A 24176-nucleotide genomic window follows, 5' to 3' on the forward strand; every position below is an offset into this window, starting at 1 on the left:
AAAACTTAATGCAAGAAGGATGTTCAAAGGAATGTACTTTGCATTTGAGACTTCGCTTCCATAGAATTGTCTTGTAAAAATCTTCAAAGGAACTTTGTAATGTCCGTTGTTAAGTCTCCGTGACTTTTGGTACCTAGACATTACAAAGGAATCATTGCTTGATAGTTTAGAATCTAACACATTCTAATAGTGACAAGAATTTGGAATTCTTACACTGGTGATAAAGATTTGGAATTGTGAAATAAGTTTCATTGAAGATGTGTTCAATTAATCTATTTCGCAAAGTAAGGACCATAGACAAACATAGTGTGCATGCTTGGAGCATGGCATAAGCTATTGTTTTAATTCAAGTATTAAGTTGATTATTTGAAACATTATACAATGAATAATGAGTAATAAATATGACTCAAAAGTTTTTGGGCCATAGAGGATTAGTATTAATATTGTGTTTCACTTTGCATGTTTTGACTTCCTGAATAACTAGGTTATTCAAGCCATCCACGGTCGATCATACTTTGGAAGTAGGTATTGAGGCAAGACTGTCATGAATGGGTCTGTAGTTTGTCTAGGACAAGGTGGATGCAGTGTTCATGAGTACTCCTGGAGTAAGATTCGAGTATTGGATTCAACCCACGCTCATTTGAATCACTTCATGGATTTTATCACGAGTGATCATGAGATGATAATATCTTATATTCTTGAAATGGAGACATGTGAGTTGTATTTACAAGTCGGTTGCACATTGACATATGTAAACGTACTAGTAATTTGGTGTTATAAAACATATCGTTGTGTGTGATTTGATGAGTAGATAGAACAAGCATATGAGTCGAAGTTTATCCATTCCTTTTACCATTAGAGGGATAAAAGTGATATATATGGGCCCCTCGATGATTTAGTGATGACAACCCTAAGCGCTCGGCCGAGCCTGGACTGATTTGATTTGTTCAATTAGTCAATCGTCATAAATCGGAAATCGGGAAACAACAGATGGACATAGAGAATGATTATAATCCATGTCTTAGTCCATATGCTATCTTTTAGAGTAGAGGAATATAGGATCCCTTATCTAATGGACGCGTCATTGACTAGATCAGAGTTCGACAGCGGGTTTTATGAGCTATGATTGCTAGTCGGGTTGTGGAGTCGTACTTGCAATAATAGTTATTAGACTTATCCAAGTGGGAGATTGTTGGATTAGTGTTTAAGTCCATAACTATAATTAGTATGTACTTGACCCGAGAGTAGCATGGTCCATTTGGGTTGCATATCATCAGGACAATTTGTTAGGATAGACTTTTGAGAAGAGGTTATTTATGGTTCATTAATATATTATAAGTTCTAATATATTAATATGAAATCATATGATTTAATTACTATTGATCAAGAATTGGTTTGGAATTAATTTAGTGATCAAAAGAGACTAATTAAATCAATGGGGACTAATTGTGTAAATTAGTTATATTTGTATGTTGGGCTTATGATCCATGTTGGACTAAGTTTATGTATGGACACATAAAGAGTTGGGCCACATGAACCATGGATCATAAATCCATGGGTATGTATTAGGGTTAACCCATGACCCTTGGAATTCTACATATAAATATGTTGCTCCATGACCAAAATCGTGTGCATCTAATCTTAGAGAACTATGAGCCGATTTTGTGTGAAAGGAATACTCTCCCAAAATGTCATTCTTTGTCCTAGATGTGTTGTGATTCCATTTGAGGCATTCACACTATTGGTTCTAAGTTATTAAAGGCCAAATACATCAAGGATAGCAAGCTACAACAAAAGGTATGTTATCTAACTTGTTTTATTACCCAAGTATCAAAGTTTTGTATGCTAGTTACGGTAATACCTTGGAAAATGAAAGTTTGCATGTATAATAGAGAAAACATAGATCCAAGGTATTTAGGGTTGCGTTTGCACCTTAGGAGTGTTAGAATGCTCAAAACCCATAAGTCGGATCATGGAGTCCTGAAGATCCCAAACTTCCTTGGTTAGTGCCCGGAGGGGTGTTTCTCTTGGAAGTATCAGGCGCTTTCCTGTGACCAGGGGGTCCACTTGGAGGAAGTGGTAGGTTTTTGGTTGGAATGGCAGGAGCAGAGGATGATAAATGGATCGGTTGTGTAGACATGATCTTTTGAGGATTTTGAACACCATGGCCCCACTGTGATGTTTGAATTGTGAAATAGAAAAAGGTAAAGAGAATGACACGATTGTTTACAAGGAAAGCCCTTGATCCTTGCTAGGATCTCCGAGACAAGACCTTGGGAGGTGATAATGATGACCTTCCTTGATGATTTTATTAATATAAAATGACCATTACCAAGAGTATTTCAGTAAGAACAAGTGAAAAAGTTTGTAGAGGAAGCTCAGAGTAAGTAGAGTGTGTCGTGTGCGAGATACGTGTGTCAATTTATAGTCTAAACTAACTAACAATATATTCGATATTCCCGGTATCCTCTATGACCAGCTTTGTGAACGTTGATTGACTTGGTATTCCGGGTCTTTAACATAGTTGAGACGAAACTCTATTGAGAATAAGTCTTCTCTTGACTATTTCTGCACATGAGTTAGTTAAGAATGAAATATAACCGTTATAAATGTTAGTAAATAATAATAACGGTAATAGTCGGGATCCTGAGATAGTTGAGGATCCTGAATATCCGATGAGGTTTGAGGGTCCTAAATGCTTTGAGGATCCTGTCCCTAACAAGTTCTATGTGACGAGCAATATGAAGAAAATTTGTACATTGATAATGGATGCTCGCATTACATGACTGTAAGGAAAGCGAACCTAGGAGATTTTAGGAAGTTAGAAAATGTTGGACTCGAAAAGTTTGGAAATAATCAAAAGTGCAAGGTTAAAGGATTTCGGAAGGTGACGAATGGGAAGTTCACTGTGAAAAGACTCGCTTATGTCAAAGGTTTAAAGCACAACCTTATAAACGTATCTCAATTCATCGTTGGTACTGGATCAAGTTCTCTCTGATGAGGAGGGAAGTGTGATTTCAAACAAAGAAATAAACGAAGTCTTGTTAAAGTTGAAGAGGAAGGGCAATATTTTAACTCTAGACATAAAACCAATAGTTGGCATACGCTCTGTTTGCTTACCATTGAAGGCTTCTTCTGACCTCAGTTGGTTTTGGCATCGAAGGCTTTCTCATCTCAATTTCAAAATTTTGAATAAACTTGTTTTAAATGATCTTGTTCGAGGTTTACTTGTTCTAAAATTTAATAATGACTCTTTGTCTTCAGCTTGTGAATAAGGAAAACAATATCGACAAGGTAATCCTATAGCCATTGACTCAAAGATTGTTGAACCATTGGAACTTCTATACATTGACTTGTGTGGTCGTTCGACTATTGAGTCTCTTAATGGGAAGAAGTACATACTTGTTATAATAGATGATGTATCATGTTTTACTTGAGTTTATTTTCTTAGATAGAAATTTGAGACATCACAAGTGATGATCGATTTCATCAAAACAAACTGATTCTTAAGAAGAAAGTTCTTCGTATCAAAAGTAATAATGTAGCGGAATTCAAAAATCATGCACCCAATTTATTTTTGATAAATTTAGGAATTTCTCATAATTTTTCGTCTCCTTAAACAACACAACAAAATGGTGTTTTTGAAAGGAGAAATCATTGTGTGAAGCTTCTAGAACTATGCTCACTTACGCAAATCTACCTCAATATTTTTGGGCAGAAGCAATTTCGACAGCTTGTTTCACTCAAAATCTCTCTTTTATTCATCGAAGATTTAACATCACACCTTATGAAATTATTAACAAAGGGAAACCTAAAGTCAAATTTTTCCATGTTTTTGGTTGCAAATGCTTTATGATGAATCTAAAAGATAATCTTTCAAAGTTTCATATGAAGGCTGATGAAAGAATCATTCTTGGATATTCACATAATGTTGTGGCATATATGGTGATGAACAAATGAACGTGAAGAGTTGAAGAAACTTTTAATCTAACATTCAATGAATACTATGTTAAAAATGTCGAACATGATTTTTCAAGGAAACCAAATCTCACTGATTCTAATGAGGAATCTGAGCAAATGCTTACTTTTGATGTTGATTTTGATTTGCTTTTTGGTATTCCTAATAGAGAAATTAATGTTGAGGTCAACATCGAAGACAATCAAGTTCCTAAAGAATCAAAGCATTTTAATGACTCACCAATAACTGATAAACGCACTAATGTATATTCGTCATTGACACCAAGAGTAAATGTCAAAGAGGGTCAAACTTCGACGTCTGGTCAAGTTGAGGGGGGTCACTTGACTACACAACCTCAAGTCAAGGGGCATTCGTTACCTTAAACTGTTGTTGTTAAGGGGGAGAAACACATAGTAGATTCATGTGTTCAGGGGGAGCAAGATAGAACGCATATTGAAGATCATAACGACGCTCTAGGTTATGAAAATAATGATATTAATGATAATCTTTATGTTGCTGAAGAATTTTTGGAAGCTGAAGAAATATTTCAGGATGCTCATTTGGATTTTGATCCATCATTTCTTCCTATAGAGAAATGGACTGGTGATCACCCCAAAGAACAAACTCTTGGTAATCCTAATTCTGGTGTGTTAACACGAGGAAAAGTTAGAGCTAGGAATGAAGTTCTTAATATTCACCAAGAGTTTTGCATGTTCAATGTTTTTATTTTGAAAATTAAACCAAAAATAGTCGAGACTGTATCAGAACATCCTGATTCGGTTGTTGCACTGCAATCTGAATTGGTTGAATTTGAAAGAAACAAAGTGGGGAGGTCAATTCCTAAACCATAAAATGTTTTTGTGGTTGGTTTAAAATGGGATTTTAAAAACAAAGTTGACAAAGAAGGTAATGTGGTTCGTAATAACGCAATATTATTTGTAAAAGGTTCTTCTCAACAAGAAGGAATTGATTACGATGAAACCTTTGCTCCTGTCGCAAGACTCGAAGAAGTACAAATTTTTCTTGCTTATGCAGCTCATAAGAACTTTCATGTTTACCAAATGGATGTGAAGTGTGCATTCCTCAATGGTATACTCAAATAAACTATTTATGTTCAACAACCTCCTAGGTTTTTGAACGATAAGTTTCCTCATCATTGTTATATCCTTGACAAAGTTGTGTATGGGTTAAAACAAGCACCACGTGTTTGGTATGCTACTTTAACCAATTTTTTTGAAAATTGCTAAATTTAAGCAATGATCAGTTCATCCCACATTATTTTGACAGAAATTTGGGTATCATCTCATGCTTGTTCAAATTTATGTCGATGATATAATTTTTGGTTCTATTGACCCTTCGTTGTCAAAGGAATTTGAAGAATTAATGAAAAGTCAATTCGAGATGAGTATGATGGGTAAGATCATTTTTTTTGGGATTGCACATTCACGAAAGAAAAGAAGGAGTCTGTTGGGGTGCAAAGTTATCCATGTATGACTTTGTAATGTGTTGACTTTTGTAGACCCACTTGCATGTGGTGTATTAGCCTTATGACTCATGAGATAGAGAATGAGAGAGAGACATGTAAAAACCTCTATATAAGGTGGGTTTATTCCACTTGTAGAGGTGTGCTTGAGAGGTGTAAAAGTTGAGTGTGTAAGTGTGTGTTATTTATGTAGACTAGATCTAGATCCCTTTTTGTAACACAATACATAATCAATACATCTCTTAAACACCGAAATCACCGTGTTCATTGTGCAATCTTTAACTCCGCATGCCAAACCATGTTCTTTTGTCACTACAATTGGTATCAGAGCGGGTCTTCATGATCAAGGTGATTTTTGAAGAACGATTCTCAGTTTGGGAACATTTGTCACAATTGAAGCATTTTTTGTGAGTCTCTCTCTATGATCTCTCTTAATCTTGTTGAATCGTGCGTTGCGTTTTTGATTTGTGATCATTTGACTCATTGGATCAAATTTTTTTTGAAAAACCCATTTGTTGTGATCCAATAAATTTTTTTGATCAAGGTCCGATCCAATCTCATTTTCTGTTGTTCGATATGATTCTCAATTGAAATTGTTTGTTTAAATCCAGATTTTATCCAAAAATCATTTTGATTCATTTTTGGAATTTGATATTGGTTATATTCGAAGTCAACCAAAATCTTTTGATTCAACTGATCCTTATCTTGAGCCCGAATTCGATGTCCATTACTGTTCATGTTGGTTATTTGAGCCCAGATCAAAAGTTGTTCATTATTCGATGTTATACTCATTTAACTGAGTCCAATATCTTCCTTGTACGCATCTGTGATTCGCATCTAAACAACACTCGGTGGTTAATTCCTATCTTCATACGATTTGTCACTCTATGATACGCATCTGTTACTTGTTCAAAATTTACGATTTCATCTCCTCATTCTTAACAATCATTTGTTATTGATTGTTAATCTGAGTTTAGATATCGATTTCAGATGATGTGTATGTGATGAAATCAGATTTGTTCGTATCTAAACTTTGAAATCGGAAATTGATTTTGAGCTTTTATAAATATTGGACAAAAACACAATGAACTAGTGATGAAGATCTGTTCGTACAGCTTGTTTGATCTGAAATTGAACTAAAAAGTTTTCAATTTGTGTTTGTTGATTGGCAAATTCGAAAAGTCAAAGATGAGATGAAAAAGTCCAAATCGATGTTCTTACGAAATCAATACTGGAATCGATTGAAATGGAGGAGTTCCTTGTGATTTCAGAAGTTGTTGTTTGATGGGTATTGCAAATGGAACACTGGATTCTTATTTATAATGTTCGATGTGGTGAAGAGTAGTCGAAATTAATTGGTTGTTATTGAAATCGATTAGTTGTTTTTGATGGTCGCAAGCGAAATTGCGATGGTTTGGATGTCAATGAGCGGTAACTGCATAATATCGATTGATTTTGGGTGGATATTAGTTGATAATCGGATTTGAGATGATATCGATTTGTGATGACGAAGTGGTTTTTGATCAATTGTTGGTCAAAGTCGACTGGGATGAGTAGATGTTCGAAGACTTGGAATCTGGATTCATTTGTTTGGAATCGATATATTGAAGTTATTTTATGGTGATGAAAAAAAAACGAATGTTGTGAATTCGTTTTTGGAGTTTTTAATGTCGATGACTTTGGGTTTGATGACTAACGAAGATTTTGGGTATGAGAATTCGACAGTTTAAGTCGCGAAGCAAAGCAAAAATTTTGTTAAGAACAAATTTTCGTGAAAACGGTGCAGAGGAAAAAAAATTCGTTGATATGGTGATGCTCGTTAACTGATAATTTTCGTTAGATTTGGGGAAGAAGAAACTCAGAATTTTCGAAATTGGTCCTTGAAGTTTCGTTAGTTTAACACTTTTTCCAAACTTTCGACTACTGGATGAAAGTTTCGTTAGTTTTGAAATGAAATAAAGAAATTTTGACAACTGCCCCTGGTGTTTCATTAGTTTGACACTATGATCAATATTTCGATAATTTTTGAACAAAGGGCAGTATTGTCGAAATTAGTCCCTGGAGTTTTGGAAATTTGGCAGTATTTGCCCAAATTCGAAAAAGGACTGTTTTGTTGAGAATTTGAAGAATATGCAGTTTATGCAAATTGACACTTTCTACCCAGCTTCGGAAAAGGGGGAGAGTTTTGCATTTTTGGCTGTTTTGGGCGCACCAGGTCACTGCAGAATTTTGATATTGACAATTTCTATCCAATTTTGAGAAATTTTGTCAAAGGCGGTCCGTGAACGAAGCTAAAAATTGAAGATTTTTTGGATTTTCCGGATTGAAGCACAAAGTTTATGCCACATGTTAAGGGGGAGTTTTGACACAAAAAAGTCCGAATAGAGAACGTTCTCTTTCCTTGAAGGTTTTATAATCAAATTTCGATTATAAAAAGGCGGAGAAATTTATATGGAAATTCGAACTTGAATTTTTCATATTACGCGGATTTGACGACCGAAGTGACCTTGAATTTTAGAAGTATACGAAATGAAGCAATTGGAGATTCGGAAGTGATTTCATTTCGAAATGGGTTTGGTTTTATTGAAGATTTTTGGGGTGTAATTTTATGCTCAACTTTTGGTGATCAATTTGGAGTTTGAGAAGCTCGTGATCATTCGTTGATGCTCGGTTTGTATGGTCTCACATCCTAGAGCCCAAATTGAAGAATCATGGAAGAATTGAAGATTGAAGTTTGTTTCGACATGTGTCACCCTTGAGGCTCGAATCGCGTAGTTGCTCGATTTTGGAAGATTTAAACTGGGTCATCCATTCCTAACTTTGAGGGGGAGAATGTTGGGATGCAAAGTTATCCATGTATGACTTTGTAATGTGTTGACTTTTGTAGACCCACTTGCATGTGGTGTATTGGCCTTATGACTTATGAGATAGAGAATGAGAGAGAGACATGTAAACACCTCTATATAAGGTGGGTTTATTCCACTTGTAGAGGTGTGCTTGAGAGGTGTAAAAGTTGAGTGTGTAAGTGTGTGTTATTTATGTAGACTAGATCTAGATCCCTTTTTGTAACACAATACATAATCAATACATCTCTTAAACACCGAAATCACCGTTTTCATTGTGCAATCTTTAATTTCGCATGCCAAACCATGTTCTTTAGTCACTACAGAATCTTTATAAATCAAGAGAACTATACGAGAAACTTGCTTGAGCGCTTTGGAATGATAAATTGTTCAGATGCGAAGGTCACCATGGCAGTCGACACTCGCTTAAGTCCTCCATTAGACATGCTAGCCGCTGACTTGAAGATATATCGAAGCATGATTGGTTCGTTACCGTACTTAACTGCAAGTTGGCCAGAGATTATGTTTTCGGTTTGTAATTGTTCCAGGTGCCAACCAAATCCTAGAGAACCACCTCTCGCAGCTGTTAAGAATATCTTTCGATATTTAGCTGTAACTCCAACTCTAGGATTATGGTATCCAACAAATACATGATTCTTTATTCATGCATTTTCTGATGCGAATCTAGGGCTTGTGTATTGGATCGAAAGAGTACCACTGGAGGATGTCTGTTTCATGATGGAAAACATATAAGCTGGCAATCGAAGAAGCAGACAAGTGTATCAATTACTACATTCGAGGCTGAGTATATTGTTATTGTTGCTTGTACTTCCCAAGTGATCAGGATTTAAAGTCAATTGTGTGACTATGAAATTAACATGAAGAAAAATCCTTTGTTTTGTGATTCTCAAAGTGCAATTCACATTTGTCATAAGCATGTTCAACATTTTAAAACCAAACATATTGCACTTTGATACCATTTAATCAAAGATCATGTTGAGGATGGCAATATTGAAGTTCTTTTTTTTAAACCACTAACCAATTGACTAATATTTTCACTAAACCAATTGATGAAAATTATTTTCTGAGAATCTTAAATGGATTGGGAATTATGGAGGCTTATTTTGTTCCAACCTCTAACTAATTTTTCTTGTCTTTGAATAACGAAGGCTTAGACTAAACTTCGCTATTGATACAACGTCATCCTGAGGTTACCGTTCATGTTTAGAGCTTCGATACACTTCGTTTTCGACATTTCCTATGACCCATTCAGTGATTGTTGCTAACATGCGAAGGTATAAAGATGGCTTGATTGAGTTTATAGCGAAGGTCTCATTGCAGAACTATTCACTATCATTATCGAATGACTAGTAAAGGTAATATTTTCGTTGTTGTTATAGAAAAATTCAAAAATATCAAAAAGATTTTCTTTATTTTTGTCTTTCATTTCTAAAAACTCAAATTTCCAAAAAGATTTTCTTTATTTTTGTACTTTATTTCTAAAAGTCAAAAATCCAAAAACATTTTCTTTATTTTTGTCTTCTATTTAAATAAATTCAAAAATATAAAAATATTTTCTTTATCTTGATTGAGACGTTCATTGTAACACATGTTTTTCATAAGCATGCACAAGCGAAGCTCAATGGGGACTAGGTAACATTTGCAACTCATTGATTAGTTAATTGTCCCAAGAAGCATGCTGCAACATGTTGTCCAAAGACTAATTGACACATTGCTTGCGAAGCCTTAATGAAATTTTTTTTCTAACAATTTCTTCCCTATAGGCTATAATAACAATAGTCCTCGAGCTAACTTTCTCTTCTTAATTTGAGTTAAGAGATGACTGCTTGGTCACAAGTTTTCACAGAGACACAATGAATTTTCTTAACCACTCGTTTTCACCCTAAATTTCTTACACTTTCACACATAATGACGCATATCCAAAGACAACCCTAGTAAAAAACAACTCAGATGTAGGTGTACCAAAAATCTATGTTTATGATCCTAAATCATTTTTCCATGATAAGGGTGAGACCCACCAAACCTTATATCTTAACGAATTGATGGTGAACAATTGTATTATTCTAGTTCTTACTAGGAATTGATGAATGAAACTTCATGTTTCAAGGTACTTTTTTTAATGTTCAAAATGTCATTTTCATTTCTTATGTGTGATCTTAATGAAATGTACTAATTTCAAGTCATTTCTTCCCAATAGATCCAACTATTTTTTTTTATGAAATGAGATTTCCATATGAACATTTATTTCGAACCTTGTTACTTAAACTTTTCCAAAGCTTACTTGATGATGATTACACTGATCATACAAGTATTTTCTTACAATGTTTCACACTTATGTTAAGTTGCGATCTTCTTTGAAAATACAGCCTACCGTCGATGCTTAATTAAAAGAGGCCCATCGATACTTCACTATAAGTATTCGATTGTAATTCATGGGAAACCACACAGGCACTTCGATTTCTCTCTTGATATCATAGGAAGAGTTTCTTTTCCCGAGATCTTACTGCCTTTATATCAAAGTTTCTTTAATATCACACTATCCAAAATTTTCTTATTTTGATTCTATTTTTTATTTTTATAACATTCAAGTTTTGGTAAATTTCCTTTTAGCCCCTTCAATGATAATTTGAAACATTTTGGTCCTTTAGGTAGTACGTGAGGCGTACTCTAGAAGTACGCTTGGCGTACCAACCCAATTGATGATCGCGGGTTCTTCCCACGTACGTGGGGCGTACGCTGAGTATGCATGGTATACGTGGTGCACATGCAAACCCTAATTTTTAGGGTTTGCTCCCTATTTAAACGACTCTAACTCACCCCATGGACATTATTGACCAGTCTCCACCTCCCTTTACCCTGAAGACGAAACCCTAAGAGCATTTGGCGAGTTTTTGAGCTTGAGAGTGATTTGTTGGGGTTTTGTGGTGAAGAAGGAGAAGAGGAACCCTTGGAGGAGTAGCTTGAGCTTGTGGATCCAGGATTACCTTCTCATTTGCAAGCTTTTGAGGTAAAAAGCTCACACCTTGATGATCATTTATGTTAGATTCGTTTTATGAAGGCTTGTGTGCATTTTGAAGTCTTTTGTGTTAAAGTTGAGCTTTTGATCTACTCCAGAAGCCATGGATGCTAGATCTTAGCTCCAATTAGGCTCATAGTTCATAAAAATGCAAACTTTATGGATGTTATTAGTTCATGCAAGTATTAAGACCTTTATTAAGCTCTTTTTGAGCCTTGAGTCCCATTAAATCCATGCATGGGTGTAAAGTTTCCAACTTTGCATGGTAAGTCACCCCTTAGGACCAGATCTGAGAGTTTGGATTGAGGTCTCAATCGATTAAGGATTTAATGGAGTGAAATGGTGCACTGTGGAGTACGTTGGGTGTACCCAGCTAGTACGTTGCGTGTACTGACCCTGGAAGAGTACGCTGAGCGTACGAGCTGAGTACGCCCGCGTACTCAGCAAATGGGCTTTTGGGCTTGACGCTCTCAGTATTGGGCCATAGTTTGTACTTTCTAAGTTTGGGCCTTGTAGGGCCATTAGACTTCTGATTTGGGCTTTAACTAGTATTTTGGACCTCCTTTGGATTTAAGCCCATGATGGGTTGTTGGCCAAATTTGGAAGATTGGGCCATTTTGGGCTTTAAGTAACCATTTAGGATTTGGCCTTTTGGGTAGTTGGATTGGGCCTTGGTTTTGGTCCAAGTAAGAAAGAGGTTAAAAAGGTATTTTACCATGGTTATGATCTAATTAGATTAGATTCCTGGTTAAGGGTCGAGATCTAATTATTAGTTGGATATTATTTTGATGATGATAGCGCGAGGATTTTCGGACCAGGAGACAGAGATTCATTTGAGTATTTCAGCAGCTAGAAGAAATTTTCCTCACTGTGTTTAGTGGCTCGAAGGCACCAATGCCGCCCCATGGTTTTTTATGTTTAGGATGCTAGTTGTCTACGTGACTCTTGCATGAGATATGTGGTCATATGTTTACGAGGCGGGACCCGATGTCGGGCGGGGCTCGATGACTATCTTTTATGCTTTTATCTTTATGATTATTGCAAGTTTTTGTAAGGTTATATGTTATTTTTTATATGTATACCGAGCAAGGCTCGATATTGGGCGGAGCCCGATGAAGGGCAGGGCCCATTATATGTTTCATATGTATGGTATGTGGTATTCTTGGGAACTCACTAAGTTTTGTGCTTACAATTTTCAGTTTATGTTTCAGGTACTTATGGTTCAAAAGGGAAGAGCCCGGGATGATTGCAGTGCACACACCACCTCGTTCTGCATTTTATGATTACTCTGATGTTTTATGATGTAGTTGATACACTTTATTCCACTATGGTTTTGTGATGATGTTTTGGGATGATGGTTTTATTAAATTAAAAATCGAAATTTTTAGTCTTAATTTTTGGGATGTTACAAGTTGATATCGGAGCCTTCGTTTGAGGTATTCAGACATACTCTCGGGTGTGTCTGAACTCAAACTGAGGGTTTGGTAAAAAATTTCAAAAGGAAATGTTTTATTAAAAGGGTTTTCTAATAAAAGAAAAAGGTGTGGTGCATGCAATCGATCAAGCTCAAGTAAGTTTTCCAAAAATACCCATACATGTTATATGATATGCTTTGATTTGTGAATCTGTGAATCGCGTGCTAGTTAGGGCTAAGGATCTTATTAGGATTGGCATTAAAGAATGCTGTGAGAGATGCCTTCATATGCCTACTGTATGAGCTTGTAGATTTGCATGCTAGAACTGATCAGTCAGTGATTGGATGGCCTGTTAGGTTTATGTTTGATTTCGATTACTCAATGCTCGAATGTTGCTTTCGTTGTGCTTTATAGGAGTTCTCATTAGTTTCATCTAAATAGTAAGCTAATATGCTAAGTTACATATTATTGAGACTAAATAATTTAAGAAAGTTAGGCTTTAACTCTATTGCGCAGGTCTTGTCTATGTCCAACCGTTGTAGTGTGAGACCTTTCATTCGAAGAATTATTTGGTATTGATGATATGTAATTGTATTCATGAGCTAGTTAGAGGGAGTTCCTTCTGCAGCTGATGGTGGAGAGTGGTGTGGTGATTTCCCTTGGAAAACTTAGGACGAGATTTTGTGTTAGGAACCTTATCTGTAGAGGATTGTATGGATAAGGAGTGACTTGGGGGATTCAATGCGATCCTTGAGGAAAGTGCGGATAGATGTGGAAGGTAGTATGGGCCCGTACTACCGGAAGCAGAGGATCCGTACTCGATTCAAGGAGTGTTGTGTTGAAACCAGGAAGCTTGTAGAGTATGAGACTCCGCGATATATTTATCGATGCGTTTTTTGATGGTTTATATTGTTTGTTTTCAGTATGGTGACTCTTCGAGATAGACCGATTGTTGGTTCTGGTGCTAGTGAGGGTTCAGTCTCGAATTCTGGAGTCGGGTAGTTGGATGATCAGACATGGGAGTTCATTTCATCTGAGATTACCTGCAATATACTTGAGCAGACTCCTGTGATCTTTGTTACGGTCAATGAGGGAATTTTGAAGATTTTGGATGAGCGTTTGAGCCATTTTCGGTCTGAGATGGTGGCACTGATAGGAGCATGCACTTTGACATTTAGGGAGTTTTGGGTGTGTGGTGCTCTGGATTATCATGGGGAAGAACTTGATAGTGAGCAGATGATGGTTATCGGATGTCGCTAATGCCTTCCGCACTAGCAGTTTCCCCGATGGGCCAAAGGTCACACTAACTTCTTGTCTTCTGAAAGACAAAGCTCTATACTGGTGGGAGGAGGCCGGGCACTCCGTTGGTGATGAGGTGGTTGATTCGATGACATCAGCTGATTTCGTGATTAGTTTTCGAGCTTACTTTGCACCAGTGATTGAGGTGCAACAGTTGGCGATGGAGTTCCAGGACCTTCGCTAGACTACTGAGACGGTGGTTGAGATCACCGCGATGTTCCGTGAGAGGGAACTGTTGGTTCCACATTATGCGGCTGATGAGGAGATGAAGAAGGCGAGATACCACGAGATGTTAACAAAGTGATATTCAGTAGTTTGTGAGCCAAGCCAGTTGCAAGACGCTGTAGGATAGGATCATGATAGCTAGAGAGATGGAGATTGATCTTGAGATGGAGAGGAAGAGGAAGCCAGATCAGGATTAGGTTTCAGGGGGATCAGGAAAGAGGCCCAAGGTGTATGATTCGAGATCGAGAGGCCAGAAGGGTCGGAGCCGCGTTGGTAAGTGCGACAAGACGCACGACAGAGCATGCAGGGTGGGCAGTTCTGCCTGCTTCAAGTGCGGCCGGACGGGTCATTTTAGTAGGGATTGCACTGCTACTACCACCACCACCCCAATATCTGATCTGATTTGATTTCATTGCAATCAGAGGGGCCATAAGAAGGCCCAATGTCCGAGTTTGGCAGCAGTCGGACCAGTGGTAGCACCCGCTCCAGCGACATAGCGGATTACTAATGGCCGCCTGGGCAAGGCGGATGCGCCTGTTGTGAAGAGCAGGGCTTTTCAGCTGACGGTCGAGGAGGCTCGTACAATACCTGATGCGGTGATGGGTATGCATCTTCTCCTTATTTCTTTATTTATATTGAACTGCTTGCTCATATTTGTGTGTTTTATTTTAGGGTCGTTCCTCGTGAACGATATTTCTGCTTTGGTATTGTTCGATTCGAGGGATACCCGGTCTTTTGTATCGCTTGCGCTCAGCAAGCGGTTTGCTGGAGATCGGGGGAGCTGGCATATGATCGATCTGTCTAGGTATCGAGGGTTCATCAGGATTGTGTTCTTCAGAAGATTAACGAGCAGTATCCGATTGATTTGGTCCCATTCCTTTGCGCGGGAACTAGTTTCTCGTAGGTATGGACTGGTTGAGCCCCAATGGGGCGGTGGTGGATTGTGAGCATCAGTTAGTGAGGATTCGAACCCAATAGGGGGAGAGTTGGTGGTTCAGGGAGAGAGAGCGCATCGTGGGCCGCTATGTTGAGCGGCTAGGGTCATACGTTATCTTCATCAGGGTTGTTCCAAATGTGTCGCCTATGTTATGGATACCCAGAATACGGGTAAGGCGACTATGGAGGATGTGCTGATTGTATGGGAGTACCCATATGTGTTTCCGGAGGATATACCTAGGGTGCCTTCGGAGAGGTAGGTGGAGTTCAAGATCGACTTGGTTCCTAGTGCTGCTCCGATAGCCAAGGCACCATATCGGTTGGCTCCTCCCGAGATGTGGGTGTTATCTACATAGCTGCAAGAGCTGTTAGACAAGGGGTTCATTCGTCCGAGCAGTTCACCATGGGAGCACCAATCATCCTTGTGAAGAAGAAGGATGGGTCTCATCGGATGTGTATTGACTACCTGGAGTTGAATAAGTTAACTGTGAAGAATCTTATCCACTCCCGAGGATTGATGATTTCTTTGACCAGCTTCAGGTGCATCTTGGTTATCCAAGATCGATCTGTGTTTTGGTTACTATTAGGGAGAATATCCTCAGTCCTATCCAGGATCCCAAATCATAAAGATATCTAAGGATCCTTAAACCTATCCAGGATCCCGGATCTTAAAAGAGTCTTAGGATCCCGAACATACATCAGGATGTTGAACATCACCATTATTATTTCATAACCAGATTAACGGCTATATTTCTTGTTTAATTCTCACATGCATAGAAACAGTCAACATAGGAATCATTCACAACAAAGAATCACTCCAACCAGGCTTAAAACCCCAGAATACCAAGTCAAAGCACGTTGCAAATACCAGTTCAACAGGATCCCAAAAATTTCGGATTTATAGTTACTTAACCTAGACTATAGATACACCTGTAAAATACACACAACGGACAAAAGGAGTTGACACTTAACTCATATAGATTTACTTTATTATTTGTATTCGTATTATCTATCTCATCTCTGTAATTTACGTTCAAATCAATAAGATCATACAAGGCAGGTGATCAATATCACCTCCCAAGGTTTTATGTCGGAGATCCTATCAAGGATCAAGCGCTTTCCATGTAAAGCACTTGTGTCACTTTGATCTTCATTTTGTACTTATTTTATCTTGAACATCACTACCTCTCATACAATTTGGTTGAGATTCACTCGTTCATTTTTTACCAAAACTATTTGGCGCCCACCTCCAACTGGAGCTCCCAAGAAAGCCTTGGAAGCACTGAAACAAAACACCTCTGCGGTCGCTACCCAAGGACGCCAGGATCCTCCTGTGCTGATTTCGAACAGTAAGATCTTCTCTATAATGAAGAGACTGGAACGACAAGTCGCTCAACATCAGGAGGATAACAAAAAAATTCTCAAGGAAGTGGAGAGAATGAGGGCATAAATTCACAAGCCTCAAGAAGCAGCACCCTCGATCTTGCAGCCTACGATCTTGAATTTTGATAACACGGGATCCTCATCGATTCGCCGCGAGATAGGATGCTCAATACCAGCCTCTATTCCCACCTTGGGCGCGACTCCAAGAGATCAAGCCCATACGACCCAAGATCCCAACGAAACCTTTGTTACTCCCAATAACAAGGATCTTGGTAACCCCATCAATAATAATATCTTTACCACTAACTCAATGCATATCGATGCAGTTTTAAGCCCGATTATGGATAAGGAGCTTCACCATTTAAGACAAATTATCTCGAGCGTGCCTGGAGTAGTTCAACCTGTACCGAAAGTATCCCCCACAAGCCCTAAGATCTCAATATTTGTTCCGACAATAGCTGATACCGAAGTCCCAAAGAGCTTCCAAACCCCCAGTATGAAGCCTTATGACGGGACTACAGATCCTGAGGAGCACGTGGCACAATACAGGGAAAGGATGGAGATCAGTCTCATACTCACTCACTTGAAAGAAGCTTGCCTATGCAAGAGTTTTGGTTCAACCCTCACAGGATCAGCTTTAAAATGGTTTCTTAACGTTCCTCTTTACTCTATTACATCGTTTGCTCATTTGATTAATTTATTTAACAATCAATTTTCTTGTAGTAGAACATTCGAAAAGATCTCTAGTGATCTCTATCGAGCGGTCCATGATCCTAAGGAATCCATTAGGAATTGTTTAAACAGGTTTGACAGGGAATCTCTAAGTATCCCCAACATCGACATGGAAACTGTAGTTGAAGCCTTTAAATTGGGCTTAAAGAAGGATTCTCCTTTCTATGAAGACCTCGTAATGACTCCATGCATGAGGATGGACGAAATCAAAAGCAGAGCGTTAAGATTCATAAGGCTTGAACAAGACAAGGAGATCCAAAAGGAGCAACCCGAAAAGCTCTTACGATCACCCTAATAGAAAGGCCGACTCCTCGGCCCAAAGATCCTACAATTCAAAACTATATTCCAAACCTGAACATCATAGGGTTAATTCCCCTGAAGATGAGGGAAAGGAAGAAGATTTTCCTGAAATTATTGACTATTGTTTTTCTATGGATATTTCAGGTGTAATATTTGCTATGCAGGATCTTGGAGACAAAGCAAGATGGCCAAGAAAAGGAGAAAAATCCACTGCTTGGAAAGAAAAGTCCAAATGGTGTGCATGCCATGAAGACTTTAGTCATATCATAGTGGATTGCATAGCTCTCAGGAAGGAGATCAGCTACCTCTTAGGAAAAGGATACCTCAAATAAATCCTTGGAAGAAGAAAGTAGAGATCCAAAGAAAAGTATCAGGATCCTCAGAAGATCCTCGATAGACTAGGACCCCCTGCTGACGCCAAGGTAATCAATGTGATCTCTAGAAGATCCGACATTTGTGGTACCTCTTATTTTGCAGCGAAGAGGTATGCCAAGGTATCAAAAACGGAAAAAGAAAAAGGACCATAAAAGAACACGTTAATCACAAACGAGAAGGGTATCACCTTCGACGAAGCAGAAAGATAAGACATCCAGGATCCTCACCATGACAGATTAGTGATCACTCTTTTCATCGCCAACCATTTCGTTAGAAGGATCCTTGTCGATGGAAGATCCTCACTCAAAATTATACTCCTGGACGCATTAAAAAGAATTAACATCTCAGAGTCTGAAATAGTTAGAAGATCCTTAGTGTTGATCGGATTCAGTGATGAAACCAAACACACCATCGGCGAGATAAAGCTACCTATCTACATAGATGGGGTAAACTCTGTACAATGTTTTTGTGTAATTGATACATTACCCTATTATAATGTTATATGAGATAGACCATGGATCCACATAATAAAGGACGTTCCATTGACATATCATCAGTGTGTGAAGATGCCTAACCCATGGGGGATAGTGAAGATCATAGGAGATCAACAAGAATCCAAAGAATGCTACAAGACTTCTATGAAAGCCTCAACGATACCATGACATGCATAGCAATTAAAGTAGGGGCACAAGACGTACTGGAAACCAGAGAACAAGATATAAAAGAAGCTCCCCCGAACCTTGAGGATCCTGAAGTCAGAATTCTCATAGGATCCTCAATGCCTGAACAAATCGAACTTGATTTAATAGAGTTCCTCAAACCTAGAAGAAATACATTTGCATGGAAGCATCAGGACATGACATGTATAGAAAAAAATATAATAACTCACAAACTTAACATTAATCCATCTTTCAGACCAATACACCAAAAGAGAAGGAAGTTCCCACCAGAGAGAAACCAAGTTATATAAGAAGAAGTAGAAAAAAATACTCAAAACAGGGATGATCAAGGAGGTGAAATTCCCAAGATGGCTATCTAATGTGGTCATAGTACAACAGAAGAATGGTAAGTGGAGAGTATGTGTAGATTACACTGATCTTAAAAAGCCTTGTGCCAAGGATCCTTTCCCTCTACCACAAGTAGCCTCCATGATAGATGCGACAGCGGGTCATGAATTTTTAACATTCATGGATGCATCAGTGGGATTCCAACAGATCCAGATGGAACCATCTGACCAAGAGGATACGACATTCATAACTCCAACATGTATCTATTGTTATACTGCCATGCCATTTGGTCTTAACAATGCAGGTGCAACATACCTAAGGCTAGTCAACAAGATCTTCAAAGAGAAACCGGGGTCACCATGGAAGTCTACATCGATGACATGGTGGTCAAGTCCAAGAAAGCTGAAGATCACCTCAAGGATCATGAAGAAGCCTTCGACATACTGGATGAATATAACATGAAGCTAAATCCCTCCAAGTGCCACTTTGGAATGAGATCAGGCAAGTTCCTTGGATACATGATGACCAAAAGAGGAACTGAAGCAAGCTCGGAGCAAATCAAGGCCATCCCCGATCTAAGATCACCATCCTCGACAAAAGATATTCAAAGACTAACAGGAAGAGTGGCAGCCCTAAACAGGTTCATCTCAAGATCCTCAGAAAGATGCAAGCCTTTCTACGTCATCTTGAAGAAGAACAAAAGATTCGAGCAAGGAACATGAAGATGCTTTCCAGGAACTTAAAAAATATTTAAGTTCAGAACCCCTATTGGTAAAACATTAGATGTGGAACCACTTCTTCTCTACCTCTCAGTATCCTCAAACGCGGTGAGTGTAGTATTGGCTAAGGATCTTAATAGGGACCAACATCCCATCTATTATGTAAGTAAAAGTCTCTTGAATCCTCAGACCAGGTACTCCCACCTTGAAAAACTTATACTTGCATTAGTAACTGCTTCTACAAAATTAAGACACTATTTTGAAACACATCCTATAACTGTAAGAAATAATTATCCCATTAAGAATGTTATGATAAAAACAAAAATGTTAGGAAGGATAGCAAAGTGGTCCATGAAATCAAGCATATATGACATAAAGTATGAGCCAAGATCTACTATAAAGTATCAAGCATTGGCAGACTTTGTAGCTGACTTTAGTGATGATCTACGAGCTGAAGTAGAAATAGAAGCCAACAGCTTCTAGAAGAGAAGAAAATGGGAAAATGGACACTATTCATAGATGGAGCATCAAACCAAAGAGAAACTGGCTTATGGATCATACTAAAATCGCCACAGGGGGACATCCTACCCCAAACAATCAGGTGTTAGTTCAATGCAACCAACAACAAAGCAGAATACGAGGCACTAATCATGCGATTATAGTTAGCCAAGGATCTTTGAATCAAGGATCTTCAGGTATTCATCGATTCTTTATTATTGACTAACCATTTTAATGGATCCTATGCAGTAAAAGGAGAAATATTAGCAATATATCTCCAGATCCTCAAAAACTTAGCCTCAGAATTTGAAGCATTTAGCCTAAACCATCTTCCTAGAGAAGACAATGTTGAAGCGTATACTTTAGCCAATCGATGATCTTCTCTTAGGATCCCACCAGAAACCAGGATCCCGATAACCCACGTGTTGATCCCAACAATCAAGGATCCTGCCAAAAGACTTAAGGATCCAAACGATCACGAGGAAACTACTAACACCACTACAATCGAAGATCCTGATTCTATACTTCCTTATTAGGATCCAAACATCAAGGATCCTTCTCCAACCTCAAGATCCTAGATCAAACCCATTATGGAATACCTCCGGAATGGCAAGATCCCTAAAAAAGAAAAAAGCTATAGAGCATTCACAACAAGGGTCTCAAGGTTTGTTATAATCCAAGGTAAGTTATATAAAAAAATCTATGGCAGGTCCATAGCTTATATGCTTAGAAGATCATGAAGCTGAAGAATTTATAAAGGATATGCATGAAGGAGACTGCGGCAACCACGCCGGGGGCCGATCCTTATGCTCCAAAGTGTTGAGGACAGGATACTACTGGCCAACCATGAAGAAATATGCATTCCTATATGCTCAGACGTGTGATGCATGTCTCACTGATTCAGAAGTAAGAATAGGGGCATATCGGCTAGCTACCCTAGAAGGAAGCATCTTGCCAAGATCCTAAAATGCTATACACCTTGAAGCATACTTTATGTAAGTCAATTTAGTCACAATTCATCACAACCGAGTCAAGAAACTCAAGGATCCTAGCCACTACGAATAGATACTGATTTTCTCTCCTCGGATTAAGGGTACTTAATCCCCTCTAAGGTTTAAAGAGTTAATTACCTCTTTCACACGAGTTAAGGTTTCTACACCTCGCTTAGACGCATGATATCCTTATATAGGATGTGAGTAAGGGGGTCATTTCATGCTTTAGTGACTTGGCAACCCTCTTATTTCTGAACATATGTTAAGATCCTAAGGTTTAAAGAGTTAATGACCTCATTTTCACGATTTTAGGTTTCTACACCTCACCTGGGCGCACGATATCTAACTATGGGATGTGAATAAGGGGATCATTTCAGGCTTTAGTGACTTGGCAACCCTCTTATTTCTGAACATATGTTAAGATCCTAAAGTAAATTTCTAAGGTTTATTACATTATCATGTTATCCTAAGTTGGGATCCTCCCTAGTAAATTTCTAAGGTTTATAACATTATCATGTTATCTTACGAAATGGGATTTTCCCCAGTTATTATCTGAAGTTGGGATTTTTCCCCAGTTATTATCTGAAGTTAGGATTTCCCCAGTTATTATCTGAAGTTGGGATTTTCCCCAGTTATTATATAAAGTTGGGATAATCCCCAATATTTCTTAAGTTGGGATCTTCTCTAAGATTTCTTAAGTTGGCATCTTATCCAAGATTTCTTAAGTTGGGATCTTCTTCAAGAATTCTTAAGTTGGGATCTTCCTCGGTATTTCTTAAGCTGGGATCTTTCTCAGTATTTCTTAAGTGGGATATTCTCCAATATCTCTTAAGTTGGGATTCTCCCCAGTAAAACTATAAACTAGGACCTTCCCTAGTGAATTCCTATGTGGGATCTTCCCAATATTACCCAAGTTGGGATTATTCCTAGTAAATTCTAAAGTTGGTATCACCTCCCAAGAGCATATTCAGAAGAATTCTCTTCAAGATGATAAGATCAGAATCCTAAAGAGAATTTCAAAGAGATAATTAAAAGTCTAATACAAATTTAAGAAAGAAGCTCTCTCCAGGTTCTATATATCTTTATCTTCTATGCTTTCTACGCTGGAAGTTGTTCCTAAAACTATATATATATATATATATATATATATATATATATATATATATATATATCTGTGTGTGTGTGTGCGTATGTACTTTTCTTTTAAAGGTTTTCCTACTTTTCAAACCAAAACTTACCTCTTCTAAAACCTCGGGATCCTGACTATTACAAGATCCTGATCAAGTAACATTTTATCTCAGATCTTTAGGATTCTAAAAAGTTTTTGTAAATTCTACACTCATTAGGACCCTGATCATTTAAGAAGCCTTAGAAAAACCTGGTTTTATCCATTTTCTACAACCAAATCAACCACACAAGAAAAGAGATAAACCAAAGCATAAGTATTAAAAGGGGTTACCCTCCTACCCAACAAAAAAGAAAATATTGTTTTACTAAACAAAAAATTAAAATTGTTTTTAAATTTTCGCAAATTCAATTCAATGTTTGATCACCCCCAGCTGGGATATACTCTGTCTCTTTCTTCTCTTCTTCTCTGTAGGATCCTGACCAACATTTACAAGCTTGCTAGTCAACTTAGTCAGGGTTTCACGCCAAACGGCCATGTTCCAGGATCCTATATTCTCCACATCCTCCGCCAACTTTATCTTTTCCTCCCAGATGGCCACAACAGCATTAACCTCCGTAATCACCTCCTCGATCTCCAGCGCATGCTCCTCCTCTTTCTCAACTTTCTCCTTACTCAGTTTGTCCACCCTCTTCAGAAGATCCTTGTTGATCCCTTCTTACTCCTTCAAGGCTTCCTCCACCCGGTCAAGCATAACCTTTAGATCTTCGGTGGATCAAGAAACGTGATCATCAACCTATAAAGGACCAAAGTAAGAGAATTGAAATCAAAAAGAAAAAGCACAAAGATCCTTACAGCTTGCGAGAAATAGATCAACTTCCTCAGTGCCTCGTACACCCCAAGGCTCTCCAAATCCAAGGTCTCAGCCGACTTCCTCGTTCAAGATCTTGGAGTCTTGATGGTCAGATCTATCGAGGTTCTTTTCAGAGGAAGAGAAGATGAGGTCTTCACTTTCTTGATCACAAGTTGGCCACCGGACATAGCGGAGTCGATATCAATAAGGGTGAACCAAGCACTAGAGTGTGTAGTGTTGGATCCTAAACATAACAAAGGAACTCAGTAAGTTTAGGATCCTCCATGAAAAATTAAAAAAAAATAGACAAACAAAGGATTTATACCTATCGACATGGGGGCCACATCAGATGTACTCTCTTGAAAGCTAAGTTCTTCAAACCTGAAGGATCTTTCAATCTCAGGCATAGCAAGGAAACTCCCAATCTTCTCATCGGTATCTTCAGCAGCAAGGACGGGATCCTCGAACTTGAAAGCTGCATCAATACAAATAAAACAAGGAAGTGTGAATTTCACCTTCGGGGATGGTAGGAGATCACATTCGGGATCCTCGAACTCCCAATCTTCTCATCGTTTTTATACTAATTTCTTGGTAGGAGATCACCTTCGGGGATGGATTCATGTTTCAAAAATAAATATTTCTCTCTCTGAGAACCATCATTTTGTTTAAATTTCAAAATAAGATGTGATTTATTTGTTTTTGACTTTGTGTAGGAAACGATATGACCATAAGTTTGGAGATCATAAACATGGTCCAACTCAACTAGTCCCATGCATAGATACTTAGACTGATTCAATCGATCAACCTAAAATTAGATCCTCCGGATCACAGGCATAGTTTGGATGGAAGTAAACCCAAGTCGGAAAGACGAAGCCAGATTTGGCCTTAGCATCAAAAGGCTTGAAAATCTTTTCAAGGACTTAGCATCAAAAGGCTTGAAAATGACATTGGCAAGAAAAGCTCTGATCTATTTCAAGGACTCAGTGTCGTTATCA

At 38.1% G+C, this 24176-nt stretch overlaps 1 protein-coding gene across 1 annotated transcript; it reads left to right on the forward strand.

Annotated features, from left to right (window-relative positions):
- Nucleotides 1-16889: 16889 nt before the first annotated feature.
- Nucleotides 16890-17606, forward strand: LOC145164754 (uncharacterized). Its single transcript, XM_079083444.1, has one exon. It carries the CDS (start codon nt 16890-16892, stop codon nt 17604-17606), a length of 717 nt encoding a protein of 238 aa, XP_078939570.1.
- Nucleotides 17607-24176: the final 6570 nt, after the last annotated feature.

This window comes from Lactuca virosa, chromosome 3 (assembly GCF_052849685.1).
Source record: "Lactuca virosa cultivar CGN04683 chromosome 3, Lactuca_virosa_CGN04683_v6, whole genome shotgun sequence".
Classification (NCBI taxonomy): domain Eukaryota; kingdom Viridiplantae; phylum Streptophyta; class Magnoliopsida; order Asterales; family Asteraceae; genus Lactuca; species Lactuca virosa.

Excerpts from the sequence above, each read along its gene's own strand:
- LOC145164754 (XM_079083444.1), top strand. The coding sequence starts at position 16,890 with ATGCATATCGATGCAGTTTTAAGCCCGATTATGGATAAGGAGCTTCAC.